Raw genomic sequence first — 16564 nt, 5'->3', positions numbered from 1 at the left:
TTGCTGATGGTGCTTAATGTTGAGGAGTCTGATGGTGAGATGGTAGCAGCTGTTCCTGGACCTGGTGGTGTGAGACAGAGGACATCTATACCTCTTTCCTGATGGCAGCAGTGAGAACAGACCGTGTGCAGGGTGGTGCGGATCCTCGATGATCGCTGTTTCCCTCCGACGGGAACGTTCCCTGTAGATGTTCTTGATGGTGGAGAGGGTTTGGCTTGTGATGCCCTGGGCTGTGTCCACCACCTACTTCTAACATTATCTTCTCACATTAAGGCAAAACTAAGACAGATAAAGTTTTAACTTAGAAGTGAGAAAGAAAGGGGTGACATTGAACAAGAAAGAGATTTAAAAAAGATTTTAGAGGGAAGAAGGTGAATTGGGGAACACAAGTAAAATTTCTCAATCTTAGAATACTAACCAATGATTATGCCAGGCTTGGAATTCCATCGATTCATAGAATAAGGAGTACTCCCTGAATTGCAATACACAAGTGGGCCAGAGAAACTCAGCAGGTCACGCAACATTCATGGGAAATGAAACGGAACCAACATTTTGGAACTGGGCCCCATAACTTCAATTGGTGCTGCATGACCTTAGGAATTTCTCTCGCACCCTTGTGTATTGTACACAACCCCAGCATCTGCCGACGTTCTTGTTTAAATCCTTGAATCGCAAGTTAATTTTGGTTGGGGACTAAATTTGGTAGGAAAGGGTACACTTTGCAATTTTGTGAAGCAGGTCATAAGTCATTCTCTAATAGAAGTGTCACAGCGACAAAATCCTTTCCTTCATTGCTCCCCTTCTGCTGCATTGAGAAACCTTTGGTCACAAGCTTATTTTTTGCACTGTTTAATGCAAACTAGGACACTGGTCAACTAAGAGCAACAAGAAGAGGTTTTCATTTCACAGCACTGGAGTTAACAATAGCATCACCTGCAAACTTTAAAAAAAAAACAGAAAAAGTTGCAATTCAAAAGAAAAGCCACAAACCAAGCTTGGCAATGTTATCCTCCCTCACCACCATTCGGGGGCCCAAACAGTCTTTCCAAGTAAAACAATCAAAGATCGCAATGGACGCAGACTGGAAGATCGCTTGGTTGAACACCTTTGCTCTGTCTGCTGCAATAGCAATGACCTCCTAGTGGCCAACCATTTTAATTCCACACACCATTCTCACACCAATATCTCTATCCATGGCCTCATGCACTGAAAAACCGAGGCTGCATGCAAATTGGAGGAACCACACCTTATATTCTGTCTGGAAACTCTCCAACCGGGCAACATCAACATTGATTTCTGTTTGTTCCCTCCCCTGAGTCTCTCCCTTTGCTTATCCCTCTGTCTCTTTTCCTCCAGCTCCCCGCTCCTTCCCATCCCTCTCCAGTCAGGCAGCTACTCTCTCTCCCATTACTTCTCAGCTTTTTACTCTTCTAGCTTCCCTACTGCATCCACCAATGACCTCTTACATTAGCCCATGCTCCTTCCCCTGCCCTTTCCTCCCTCCTCTCCCCCATCCCCACCTTTTTATTGATTTTGCTCATTCCTCGACAAAGTGCCCAGTCCCAAAACATTGGCTACCCTTCACTTCTTGACTGACCTGCTGAGTTTCTCCAACTCATGTGTGCACTGCACTCGATCCCAGCATCTGCAGACTTTCATGTTCAACTCAATGTTATTTTTCTGTAGTTTTGGATTTGTGGAGCAGGTAACTATTTCTCTTGTGGGGCATAACTTACCTTGCAGTCTAATCCTACGGTGCTCATTTTCTTCAGTGGGGTCAGTGGTGGGAAGGAGCCTCGAAACAGAAATAAAAATGTTCTTTCTTTAAATTTACATCAAGTCTGACCCCGACACTATCTGCTTCTCATACAACAAACTCAGAAATTCTGTTGAAGAAGGTTAACGCTGATTTAACATTTGTGGGGAAGCTAGGAGATTGGGTTTCTCAGGCCGAGGGATTTCCAGCTGAACAATGTGCTGAAACTGATAGGTGGTTTACATGGCAATCAAACAGCCATTTGTCAGCATGACACCCAGAGAATGAAAGGAAACTAGAAATGACAAAACAAAATGAGAAGTAGATGCAATTCATGCAAGCCTCTCCCTTTCCCTTCACTTTACAATATAACTGGCACAGAGCCGATACAGAAAAGACATTCTCCACTCTATTAACTCGAGGTAATAACAGCACCATTTGTGGTCAAGAAAATAGATTTCCCTTGAAACAAAACTAAGATTGAAACACTTCGTACATTGTCATTTTGACTGCATCTAATGTGCTCAAGATTTGTTATTTGCTTTTTGTGTCTTCTCTATTCTCATTCCTGCTTTAAGTTACTCCACACACGGTAAGCTCCCACAAATAACAGGCATCCTCTCGTACTGTGCCAAGATGGTCAAATGAGAACTGGGAAGTATTGGACAGATATTCAATTACAAATCCCACTCAATCTAACCTAATATTTTCCACTCTACACATACAATTTTCAGAAGAAGTCTATAAAAATATTTATTTTTACCCTATTATCCATTTTTTTTCTGATCAAATGCAGTGCCTGTGTAGATGGGATAAAATACTGGTGGGTCCACAAATAAAATAAATTTGTACAAGGCAATAACAGATCAACCAGACCCATTGTCACAATCTGAATAACTCCATAGAGTCGTGCCGAAGAGGTCAAAGGCAATCACTTACACCATAAATTCTATATACATTGTGAACAGAACATATATCCATGTTACAAGCAACTGATTTTCACTCGAAAGAGGGAAAAAATGCATCAGCAAGACCTGCTGTGTTCCTCCCGAATTTGTGTTTTTACAGCTTTTCTATTGATAATTAATGCAAATAAATAAATAATTCAAATGGGTGAAACCATTAAAGGGTCTGGAATTGTGCCAATGACCACATTCGAATTAGACAACCACTTTTTAACCAAAACATGAGCATACTTCCTTTCGGCAAATAGTAAACAAAGCAGCAGGTAACCTCCATTAAGGTGCTACCTAAATGCACTTTAGGTACCCGAGAAGGACAATAAAACATGCTGGATTGAACTGAATAAATATGTCACCAAAAGTAAAATAGCATTAAAATTGCTCCGCTTCTAAAAGGGGCTGTGAAATAACAGATAAAAACTATGCCTCTGCAAGCATCTCCACCAGTTTTGTTACTTGCCTACTCAGATGAATTTTAAAAGAACTATTTTATAAAAACACAAAATCCTCTTTTTTTATATATCGTATATATAAAAGAATAAATGCATCATAAAGGCTGCAATCTATCTTGTGCAGAGCAATTGCTCAATTTAGTGCACGTTAGAAACTGCAAAAATTGCTAAACATTTTAGAACTGTAATTAGAACTGTGCAATTAATTTCCTTGACATCTGGAATTGTATACACTGTCAATAAATGAGAAAAGGTCAGACCAGGACTGTATTGTAAGTGATTTACAGCTCTAGTGTACAGGCATTAACTTTGAAAACAGTGTATGCACCTTTCCTTTATCACAATGAAGTTGCGATATGCCACTGGGGTCGAGTGCAATATTCAAATAAACTGGAGAAGCTCACTAGGTCATGCAGCATCCATAGGAAGTAAAGGGTAACTACTGTTTCAGGCCTGGAGCCAACGCCACATATTCTCAAGTTTAAGATGCAAGCAGAACTGTAGACATCTAATACATAGTACAACAGCTAGGATACAGTGCAAGAACACAGAGCTGCAGAGATAGATCACTTGGTATGGAGCAAAGGCAGCATAATTTTACTATTGTGGGGTCATTCAGGTGTCTGATAACGTCAGGAAAGAAGTTCTCCTCGAATGTGGTGTTGCGTGATCTCATACCAGATGGAAGTGGGGGTGAACAGAGTGGCTGAGATGTTGCCTTCTTTTTCAAGGCAGTGGGAATTACAGAGGGACTCAGTGGGAGGGACAGATGGAGTCAGTGGAATGGGATATGTATGATGGTCTGAGCCATGTTAACAAACCCGTGCAGTATCTTGTGATTAGGCTGCAGCAATATCCACACCACTCAGTGATGCACCCTGATGGGATGCTTTCAATGGTGCATCTGTTGAAGTTGTTAAGGGATGGAGGTGACGTGCCAAATTTCCTCAGTTTCTCAGAAAGCCGAGGTGCTGGTGTGCTTTCTTGACCATTGTATCAACATGGATGGACTAGGACAAGATACTGGAGATGTTTTCCACCAGAGAACTTAAAGTGGTCAATGATTTCCACCTCAGCATCGTTGAGGTCTATTACCAGCTCCTTGGTCTTGGTGAGGGAGAGGGAGAGGGAGAGATTATTGTCCTGATATCAAGCCACCAATCTCCCTTCTGAACTCCGTCTCATCAGAATCATGATAGTGGTGTCATTTGAAAATTTATAGATGGAGTTGGACTTAGCCACGCAGTCATGGGTGTACATGGAGTATAATAGGGGATTGAGAACACATCATAATGCTCCAACTCTACTGGAAAATAGGAAAGAGAGCAGCAACTTCAATCAACAATGGTAAATGTAGATATGTTGGAGCGCAGCAAATCCAAATGAGAATGGAAGTTGGCGGGGCCCCAAAGCACTGAAATGGAGAAGGTGCAGCAGGCAACAAGGGATACTGTGCTCTATGGGTTGTAATATAACAGAGTAGGACATAATGCAGGTGATCATTCATCCAAAGGAGTGGCAAGATCCACAGCTGCACCTGGGAATATCAGATAATTCACAACGTGCTAGATTTGTTGCCAATAACACATTTGAGAATCACTCAGTCAGTCTGCTTCTCCTCATGTAGTCTGTTGGGATCAAGAATGACCTCCTTAACAGGGATTATTAATGCTAGATACATGCTGGTGCAGTACAATTTCCTGCATCAGTTGTACCTCAAACCACAAAAATTGCATAAATCAAAGTCAGAAATTTCAGATATGTGTTTGAGATGCGGTGTAGAGGTTAGAACCTTTAACCACTCCACCTGGCTATGTACAAAGGTGAGATCCTTATGGGTAGACCTAGGGGACATTTAAAAAATTACAAAAGTAGAGTTTCCACAAGACCCAGATTTGTTCCTTCCAGGAGATATTAGTTAAGTACAGTTTAGATTATCTAAACACCAAATTCAACGCATGAAGATCGCTTTGTCCGTAGTCAGGACGTGTATAGCAGTTGCATGGAAGTCCAACTCTCAACTTAGTATCACACAATGGAGTACAGAAATGCAAAGTTGCATTCCCCTGGAGAAGATTGCTTATTACTTGAGAAAGAAGTACGACACGTTCATTGGAGTGTGGCAGCCAAACATGAGGCACATAGGTGCACAAATATGTTCTATACCCTCCCCCTTTTATCCTGACATATAAATAAAGAAGAGACTGAATTAAGGTTGTGTAAAGGTAAATTGTGTTTTAATTTATTTTTCATTTGCCTTTTATGGTTTATTTAATATCTGGGGAAAGGGTGAAAAATTATTTTGTGTGTGTGTGTGTGTGTGTTTGTGTGAGAGAGAGATAAGAAAATGTCTTATATTGTTTGTATATATTTGAGTCTTTTAAAATAAAATATTCAAAAAAAGAATGTCCTGCTTCCACTCCAGTTCCAATGGTTGGAAGATACCTGTGAGTTATTGTGAAGTGAGGCAGAGTGCAGTAGGGCAGTGTGGGGGAAATGAGAGGGAAGGAAGGAAAAAGGCAGTGAGTGGAGGGAAAACAAGCATCAAGCTGAAGGAAGCTGATGGAGGTGATTAGGTTTGTAAGGAAACTAAACTCTACTGCAGAAAGGACCCCTGGATCTCTATCTGACATAAGCCACTCCCACGAGAAACAGTTTGTCATGCAATTCTAAAGTGTAGTTTGGTGCTACTAATGGTGCTGTAGCACTGCATTCACTGTATATTCTTATCACAACTAGCTCAGCCCAGTGAGAACATAGTTGACATGGTAAATTTGCAGATGACACCAAAATTTTCAACAGGATTTAGATCAAATGAGGAAGTGGTCCAAGGAATGGCAAATAGAATTTAACTCTGATAAGAGTAATTTTGGAAAGTCAAACAGGGCAGGAATTGCACAGTAAATTATAGGGTGCAGGAGTTTTTTTTGAAACAGAGACCTAAAGGTACAAGTACATAGTCTCTGAGGGTGGCAACATAGGTCGAGACAGGATGGTGAAGAAGCCGTTTAGCATGCCTGCCTTCATCAGTGAATATAGATATTGGGACATCATGAAACAACTTTACAAGATGTTGGTGAGACCACATTTGGAGCACTATGTGTAATTCTCCTTGCCCTAAATCTAGGCATGTTATTAAGATGGAAAGGGTGCAGATGAGATTCAGTCATAAGAAGAGGCTGGATAAGCTGGGATATTTCTGCCTACCGTGCAGAAAGCTGAGGGAGGGGGGATTCTTTTATATAAGAATATAAAATCATGAGGGGTGCAAGGAAAACAATTAGTCAAAGTCTTTTCCCTAGGATAGGGGAGACCAAAAGTAGATGGCTTAGATTTAAAGTGAGTGGGGAAAGATTTAAATAGGACCTGAGGGGAAATCTTCTCACACATATGGCAGAAGGTGTGTAGGACAAAAAGGTTGAGGCAGGAACAATTACAGAGTTTGAAAGATTTTTAGTCAGTCACATGGATAAGAAATGTTGAGAGAGATGCGAGTAAAAATTCAAGCAGATAGTATGAGATTGGGTAGACAACTTTGGCATGGACAAGATGAGCTGAATGCCTGCTTTCATGCTGTAAAGCTCCATGACATTGTGGCTCATAGTGGCTGTTGGGAAGAGGAGCAGGGATGGGCACTTTTTGCAAAGAATGATGGTGGTTCACACATGACTAGGTCTGGGTGCTACCTTGAATGAGGTGACCCCATCTTCTTGGCCATCATGTTTTTAATCAGGATTCTCCTTATGAAAAACAACAAAAAAAGTTTAAACAGAATATTACTTTAGATTTTCCTGCTTAATTGGCATACACACCTGTGTTTTACTTCCCTGTAATACAGTGAGTTTTTATAATGAAACAGATTAGGACACATATTGGTGAGCACAGGTTACTTATCGAGGGCAGAACATTTATGCAGCATTTGACATCAAATTAACTCCAAAAACAGTGAATGCGAACCTAGAGCAATTGTTCCATTAGTAAATGCATTACAATTATACAGTGCATAGTCTGCCTGTTGTCTGAAGGGAAATCCAATGTACTGGTCCCCAGTTTCTAATGGAAGAACAAAGTGTATGGCAAATGAGTTTTGAGTTGTTTTGTCCTCAAAAATCACTGAAGGTGAAATCTATTTCCAACATGACTATGAATTTGCAATCACTATCACAGGGAGGGGCTGACATGAATATGATATTAAAGGTCTTTTCCGGGCAGATGTGAATGGGTGGCTATGTTGACAGATGAAGATTATGTGGAGATCTGAGAGCAAGATAAAATACTAGTTTGTCTCTGTGCTGTATATTCGATGGAGTTCTATGTAAACACAAGTTAGATTTAGTGTGAGTCAGAAAAGGGGAGTAGAGAACGTCCTCCACATGAAAGTAGCTAATGTTGCAGCAAGAGTCAACACTACTGCTGTGGGAAATAAACTCATGCATCCAAAAAAGTTGTGCAACTACAATCCTGTGTGGAGCATTTATATTGTGCCTTATCACAACCTCAACATCCTTAAGTTCTTTACAACCAATTTGTCATTTTTGAAGTGCAGCTATTCATTGCAACAGCCCACTTCCACAAGATAATAAGATGAATTATGAGTTCATCTGTTTCTTGTAATGTCGATTAAGGAAAGAATATTAAGAAAGAAGCTCACTGCTTTTATTGGGGTAAAATTCATTAGTTAATGCCATGAGATATTGTACATGCACTGATGCAGACAACTAGGTAGGCAAGCCCTTATTTTCTTTGAGATCTGAAAGATGTCATCTATTAAGTTGCCAGGTGCTGAAATCCTGGCATAGGTTTGAACCCACAACAATTTGATTTGGAAACGAGTGAAAATTCTATTTTTCTTCAATATAAACCACACGACTTTGCACTTTTCCACAATGAATCCTGCACTTCATTGAATCTTTCACATTGCACAAATTAACATGTCTCCTTCATGTAACCTGCAAACATCTCTCTTCTTTTACACATTTCATCTTTATATGAGGAAGATTGAGAACTCAATGCAGAACCCTGGGGAAAGAAGACTTGTTATATGCCTTTACTCAGAGAACATTTTATTCATAATCCAAATCTTCATTCCCTGACAAACACCAAGCTATGTAATTGGCTACTTTGAATTAAATGGGAGTAAAACACAAAAGTCCGCAGTCACCGTGGTTGAAGTGAAAACGCAACGCTGAAGAAACTCAGCTGGTCAAACAGTGTAGCAAAAGCATGGGGACTGGCTTGACTGCAATAAAGAGAGATGAGACATTTTGTTTCCGAGACTAAGCATCCCTCCACGAAGATAGTTTGTAAAATTCCAAAACCAAGCAATTATTGCCGTAGTCATAGGTGGAATCTGCAAGGAATGCGTGGGGAATAAAACATTGAATTAGTATAGATCTAGGGTAAATGTATGCATGAAATCAGTGGAGAGTAGGGCCCATTTCCATGCTATATGACTGTAACTTTATGAGTAGAAGCACAGGAAAATGTGCTGGCAAATCTTGGGTTGATTAAATGGGTTGCCAGTGAAAGAGTTGGGCTGCATTTACTATTTGAGGAAGGTACTGGGTTAGCATCCAATGTTCCAATCTATGTTAATGGTTCACTGATTAATTTATTATTTTGTTTCTTGCACCTTTCAAGTGCTTCATGGATATCAAAAACAGCTGGTGCATAACCAGTCTCATGATTATTCCAAGAGCAAAATTTTCACTCATTTCTCCAGAACTTTCTTGTTCATTCATTGCAAAGTATATAGTATCCTTCTTCCATGCTTAATTGTTGTGTATTGTGGCCACAAATAAACTGACTGGCACCTGCCTTTTTTTAACCTGCTGTTTGGCCAAGTAATTAATCACTGTAGGAATTAGAACTCCGTGGGTACATTTTACAATAAGCTCATTATCAGTGCATCAGACTAAGCATAGGAGCGACACTCGGTACTCCAAATGTTGGCAGCATCTTTAGCGCATCTTTAAATGAGGAGGTTCACAACTTTAAGGCAGCAATAAGAATTGGTGCAGTCAACTCAAGTTGAGAAAATGTAATCCAGACAGCCTGCAAGCTATTGGAAATGCAGTTGAAGACTGGGCCAGAGTGAATTGTACTAGCCAAGCAGCTATCATGTCCTCTTTTACTTAATCTTCATGCTTTCGTTCAAATCCATTCATTTACAGCCAGATAAAGTCTGGACTGATGTGTGGCACACACAACATTTTCACTGGTGTTCTTTCCAAAAATCCTTCATGCGTCAGGCCAACATTAGTTCCTTTTCTCTTTGTTCAGCAGTTTCAAAGATAAAAGTCGCTCACACAAGAGAGAGTCAAAGAATTTCTTTATTTTGTAAACAATAGAATGCTTGAGTATGATTTAGTTGGAGTATATCCCATCCCATACTCATCAAACACACTAAAAACGCAAAGGGATGTAAAGAGATCTATGACTTCATGAGGCAAATTTTGTTGCATGGGATAGTGAGACCGCATGAGTATTTATTTACATACTTCGACAGAATGCTTGGAAATGCCTCTGTAAAGCGCCAAACAAAGCTGTCTCTACAGTGAATAAATCCCAAGTTTTAAGCAATTACTTTACTTGAAATAAAATTGATTTTTCTTTGTAACAAGTTTTATTTAGCTTATTGTCAAGGAGAAATTGATGCATAGTGACAGCATGTGTATGTGATTGTCTAAAGCGCCCCTCAATTTATTTTTGTGAACGTACTAGAGCAAGTTGTAATATTTTAAAGCTACTGCAGAATCTAGTTGTTTGCACGATGGATTTAAAAAAACTACCACTCGACGTATGTGATGAAAATGTTGCAGAAAAGGGAAAAAATATGCAAGTTAGCTGTGCAGAACCATTAAAAAAAAGGCTTATAGAGAAGTGTAGAAATGTGTGAAATTTGTTCCACAAGTACAGCCTGAGTAAAAGAGGGGAGTACATACGCTGACAGGCATGTTCTCACAGGTACGACCAACTGTTTGTGATGTCTAAAATCAATAGAAGGTAAGAGGCTAGTGAATCTAATGAAGAACAGCGCGGTGAAAACTCAAAGGAAGCAAGCTTCGTGCTATTACTCTGGAAGAAATACTCAGAGGGAAATGGACATGGAACTGCAGAGAAATATTGCTTCAATAAGCTAACTTGACCTTAGAGAAAACAGATGAGATTTCTCATGCCACTGAAACCCATGGAGTTTCACATTCAAAGTAATTAGTAATTCAACTGGAGAGAATGCAAGTGAAGTACACAATCCAAGACTCAGGATTCCTTTTTTTGTCATGTACACAAAATAAACAAAAACTGCTTTTCTTTGTTTGCCCTGTAAAGGTACAAAGCCCGTCCTTCTGTATGAGGGCAGGTACAACAATTTTTACCTGAAGACCAGAAATGCAAGTTGGACTGTAAGCTCAAAGATGGCATGAGAACAGGACCCTCTGTTGGACAGAAAGGCATGTTTAATCACAGATAATATCCAGTATCATAATAATGATCCAATTACCAGAACACCATCTGTTGGAATCATGATACATGTGTTAAATAGCTTTAAGCAAATAAGGAGGGCTTCATGCAGCAATATCCTCAGGTGTACAGTGATAGAACAGAGGAACTAAAGGTAGAGTACTGAAACAGATTTCATGAAACATTAAACCTGGTGCAACATTTCAGTCTGTTTTGGCGTAACCACACTGGAGAATGAACAACCAGCTGACTACACACTAAGGGCATTAATAAGAAGGGCAAAAAGTGAGAAAGAGCTCTTGACGATTCACACAAGTTCAAGATTGTACATTGATGTACAAGATGCACTGAATATTCACCCACTATTGTTCTCAAGCCACCATATATTGTATCTGAGAGACTTGAGAGAACAGTGTTCAGTTTACAGATGCATCTTGGACAGTAGTATACAAAAAGGTGAAAAGATACAATGAGCAGAAGATAGCTGCCAAAAGGTAGTGGTACCCTATGCTTCAGGTGTCTTCCATAAATGGTCGTATTTAAATTTCTGATTTTGTGTCTATTGAACACTGTTCATCCTTGATGAAGGGCATCAACAAAATAGGACCAAATGAGCAGAGGCTCATCTTCTGATTTTCCTTGAGGGTAATATGAAGGACACTTTAAAGGAAAACTGTACATAATAGAGTGTACAATGAGCAGAAAGGTGCCTTGTAGTCCCTCAAGATGATACGGGGCACCACGCATGGTACTTGGAAAGTGCACAATCACGTCAATCTGACACCAGTGCATTGTAACTTAGTTCAAGTTTATTGCCACGTGTACCAAGGTGTGGTGATAGTGGTTATTTTGCAGGCAGACCATTAGACATCCCATAAATAGTACAAGAAGCAGTACAACAGGACAGAGTTACAGAATCTCCAGGTTAACTCCAAAGGAATGATAAATCCTTCAGCCTCATTGATAAACCTCAACATCTCAGAACTGCAAATGGACACACTGCCAAGTGAGTGAATGCAATTTTCTGGGGTTCTTCTACAGTCACCATCATTAGTAACTCAGATGGATCCACACGAGAGCAAGAGCGAGCCGACACAACACACAGGAACTGACAATGCTCCAGCGATAATGCTAGACACCTGTGCTGCAGAATGAACATTACTCCGACCCAAGCTGCTCCTCCTGCACTTCATTCAATTTCGTGTACTATATATGGTGCTCAAAATGTAGTTTCCTCTCCACTGGAGAAACCATTTGCCAGGTGTCGCCATTGGGCTTTCATTCACCATCCCACTCCCTTTTCCACATTTCTGCTCGTGGCTTCCTGCACTGCAATTATGACACTCTTGCCCAAGTTTGAGGAAGAGCCTTCTGCTTAGCCATGTTGCAGCTTTCTCCATCTTTACACAGCTCACTCCTTGCCTTGTCACTTTTTGTGCACTCGGATAACAGTGAATATTTATGTATATATTGTCTCAGTCAATTTAACTCATTTAGTTTACTATGATACCTTTTAAAAAAAATATAAGGACCTATTTAGCTGCAACAAGTAAGAATTTTGCTGCATGTAGATTGTACAATGTGTGTACAAGTCACTTATTTTTAAGCAGAAGCCACTTTGCAATATCTATTGCCAGTGAACCTTATGAGGTTGTCATAAATGAACATCAAGTGAATTATAATGCACATTTTAAGAAAATGAATTTGCAAAGTGCCCTTACCTATTGAAGAGGTTGTTCCTGCTGACCATTCTGAGGAACCCTGTTGGATCAGTGATGGAAGTCAATTTATTGTTCATCTCTTCAAACTGCTGATCAAGAAGATCACCAGCCTCGCTCTCTGTTTCACTGTTTGAACACATCCTAATGAAACAAAGACGCCCACATCACATCAGCAGGTAATAGTATAAATACTTCTGAACACATTTTGAGAAAACAGAAACACACAAATCCTACAGGAAGCAGCAAACCCACCCAAATTTTAAAAAATACCGATGTGCAAAACAAATGCATTTCTGAGAATTGCTTATTTGGCACTTTTAAAGAGAAGAACCTTCTTAGCTTCAAAGTTAGAGAGTGCTGTTGACTTTAATGCACAGATCAACATGCTTCACCACGATCTCATTTACAACCCCCAAAGTCTTTCAATTCTCAGAAGTATGGAAACACCAATAGCCCTGAGTGTAAAGCCCTCCAAAAGGTAGAGGAAACAGCAAACCCACCTCCCCCCCCCCCCCCCACCCCATTCTCACTATTGAGAACATCTACAGGGAACGCTGCCATCAGAGAACAGCAGTAATCATCAAAGACCCTCACCATCCAGCACACACTCTGTTCTCACTGCTGCCATCAAGAAAAAGGTATAGGTACTACAAAACTTGCCCCACCAGGTTCAGGAACAGTTGCTACCCCTCCACCATCAGATTCCTCAATGACAAACTCAATTAGAGGTTCATTTAAGGACTTACTGGTCCACTTCATTGATTTTCATTTTGTTCTCTCTGTATTGCACAGTTTGATTACGTTTGTTATCTGTTTACAATTCTTTGATTGTTTACATGTTTTATGCTGTGTACAGTTTATTTTTTGCATGACCAATTAGTGGTAATTCTGCCGTGCCTGCAGGAAAAGAAATCTCAGGGTTGTATGTACTCTGACAATAAAATGAAATCGGAATGAAAAGAGTTCTTCCAAATAAACATTGGGAAGAGTGCCACAGAACCCTTCAACAAATTCAATTATTTTTCATAGATTTAATGCCTTTCCTCCACAAGTCCAAAACTGAATCAGACTGTTTCCAACTCGGTTGTTATTTATTGATCCCTAGTTGGGCTTCAGACCTCATACCCAGCATTTGCCCTATATGCACAGAACTACCTTATGGCCCCATACACCTAAGCTCAGCTGCTGAAGGAATTCTTCAAGGGCCTTAGACCTGACTATTACGCACCTTCCCAACTGCCCTTCTGCAGTCTAGACATTTGGGATCAGCCAAAGTTCTCATGCCCTAAAATGCAACAAGATACATTGCCTCATCACCTGTGCACTTGCTCTGAGATTAACCAATAGCCTGCTTTTAAATTTCTGATCATTTATTTTCAAATAATTACATAGATCCCAAAAATTGTCTGACACCACCTCCTGGGCATCCCTAATTTAATTGAAATGACAATGACGTGGATGCCTTCAGTTGGCAAATTCTTGCATTCCAAAATCTTTCCCCTAATCCTCTCCAACAAACATTAACCTATTGATATAGTATCAAATATTTGCAATAAAATCATATTGAATGTAAAATGTGAAGCTGAGAATTGTTGTTGCTACCAATTCTTCCTTTGCTTTCTCTTGTTGAGTGTTAAAGGCTATAAAAGCATAATGTCATCGCTCTCTGCTTATTTATTTATTTATACACATGGTATCTTGGCGACCTTTGTTGTGTGCCAATGTAGTCATGTATGTAGTTGAATATGTACTTCAGCCAATAATTGTTAGAAAGAACAGCTGCAATTTCTCCACCATTTGGATGGTATTCAGCAAACTGTTATACAAACAGAAATAAAGATCAAATTCACATTTTGAAAGGAGCTGGTGCTAGAAACAGCACGCAATAAAAATCTTTATAGTAATCTCTGTTAGTTCATATGATCATTTCTGTTAATTTTTAAAAAAGGAGGCTACTGCAGAAATGAACAAATGTAAAGACGTTCCTAAAAGGTAAAGTTATAGAGAATCTCATGGCTTCATCCAGAACAACCACCACTCCCTCAATGTCAGCAAGACAACAGAGTTGGTCATGGACTTCCAGAGAGGGGTGCAGTTCACTACCACGTGTATATTCAGTGCTGAGGTGAAGATATTAGATAGCTTTAAGGCCTTAACATATGACCTCTCCTGGTCCAACCACATCGACACGACGGCTAAGAAAGAACACCAATTACTCAACAAACTCAGAAGCACAAAATAAATTTGCCATGTCCTCAAATCCCTCAATATCTTTGACAGACGCTCCACCGAACACATCCTGTCAGGATGCACCACTGTGTGGTACAGGAACTGCTCTACTCAAGGCCACAAGAGACTGAAGAATCCAGCTCAAACCATCACACTGAACTTCCCTCTCTCCCTTCTATCTACCACTCCCACTGCCTCACAAAAGCAGCCAACAATATATTGAAGGGGTCATCCCACCCAAGCCACACTTATCTCCCTCCTTTCACCAAAGAGAAGATTCATGTTGTATCAGATTCAAGGAGAGTTTCCGCCCTGCTTCTATCAGACTCCTGAATGTCCTGGTATTAGTCAAATAATGTTTCTCTGTTTTCAACTAATCTCTCTCCATAACTCTGCAGTCTATGTTGTACTTTATTTGCTGTACTTATGTTGACTTTATCGTTTACAGGCAAAATGAACCACTTCTCTCTACCTTGTAACATGTAACATTAAACACTAACTAGGACAGTATACAACATCACTGCATCTACTGACTCAGATCTGTATCGAGTTCAATCCATTTAGCATTCCCATTATGCCAAGTAAATCAGCTTGGAACAGATCTGGCATCTCCAATTTCAGCATTCAATAATACCTGTGGACCTCAATGAGCAGCAGAATTCCATTCCACACAATCTGACACAGCCATCACTCTACCATCACAATCAAGCCAGTTCAGTAAGGATTGCAGAAGAGTTCACCATTGACCAAGAATTCAACTGGACCAACCACATAAATACCATGACTACAAGTACAGAATCTTAGGAATCCCTTGGCAATGACTCATTCCTGATATTCCAAATCCTTTCCACCATCCATAAAGCACATCATAAATGTACTGGAATGTTTTTCACCTTGCCTGTATGATCGCAGTTCCAGCTCCATCGTGTGGCACATGAAATGTTGGTTTGTACCATCGATAGAATTGCACAGTGCGGACAACTACTCCCTGTGTTCTTACAGCTCTTTTTAGTGTGAAACATGCCAGAGAGTCTGGATGAAAAGATAGCTGACTTTGTCAAAACATTTCCTTTATTTACTAAAACACACTTATTAGTTTGAAATGACAGAAAGAGTGAGATTGATTCAGTGAGATGTTAACAACGTTAAAGAAACTCAACACCTTGCAGGAAGAAGCAACTCATTCGATCGCCTCCCCAGTTACCACACAAAACATTCACTTCCTACACTGCAATTCACTGAGGTTAAAATGTGTACTAAGTATAAAGGCACTCTTGTTCTTTACCTCTTCCATTAAGATTGATAATGGCAGCAAATATATGGGAACGCCACCATCTCGATAAATTACTCCCCCTCTCATCACCATCTGCAGGTCACTCTTCAAGTCACACACTAACCTAACTGGAAACACATTTTCATTTCTTCATCACTGGAACGAAATGCTGGAATTCACTGCACGTCTGCATTGTGGGAGCGGCTTCACCATAAGAGTTCAAGAAGGTGGTTCATCTCCATCTTCTCAAGAGCAATTAGGGATGGACAATAAATCCTACTCATACAAGCAATGCACATACCTACTGCAAATATAAGCGTTCACCCAGACCCTTGAGAACACCTGTTTTGTTGATGTCACATTTGTTATTTGCAGTACCGGATTGGGTTAGGCAGTGAGAAAGACTGGTAAAGCTTCAAATAAAGATAAAATGCTGGAAAAATATGTGGGGGAAAACATTTAGCTCAAACACTTAATAAGTGTTTGAAAACACTCATGGCTTTACAAAGTCGAAGAGGTGGGTAGCATCTATAACATATTACAGGGGCAAAGGATGTTAGCTTTAATCTTTCTAAAGGTTAGGAAATTAATCTAATCCAAGACTGCACATCAGATGTGCTGCCTTGACACTGTTGAGGTAGTAGAATGGGGTGATAGATGGCAATGATTAAGTGGTGCTGGAGTCATGAGCATACATGTGGAGCTGGACC

The 16564-nt window shown here is 40.1% G+C and overlaps 1 protein-coding gene across 7 annotated transcripts in view; it reads right to left on the bottom strand.

Moving 5' to 3' along the window:
- ttc28 (tetratricopeptide repeat domain 28) overlaps positions 1 to 16564 on the bottom strand; it is a 1007267-nt gene that overhangs the window by 256370 nt on the left and 734333 nt on the right. For all 7 annotated transcript variants that reach the window (XR_011356152.1, XR_011356153.1, XR_011356154.1 and 4 more), the window contains exon 13: positions 12353 to 12493. Coding sequence is in view for 1 of the 7 variants with exons in the window: in XM_069932874.1 (XP_069788975.1) it covers positions 12353 to 12493 (141 nt within the window). In the remaining 6 variants the exon portion in view is untranslated. The remainder of the gene's footprint in view (positions 1 to 12352; positions 12494 to 16564) is intronic.

Source organism: Narcine bancroftii, chromosome 4, assembly GCF_036971445.1.
Source record: "Narcine bancroftii isolate sNarBan1 chromosome 4, sNarBan1.hap1, whole genome shotgun sequence".
Taxonomy (NCBI): Eukaryota; Metazoa; Chordata; class Chondrichthyes; order Torpediniformes; family Narcinidae; genus Narcine; species Narcine bancroftii.
Note: the sequence above shows the minus strand (reverse complement) of the source record. Positions and strands in the feature narration are given on the sequence as shown.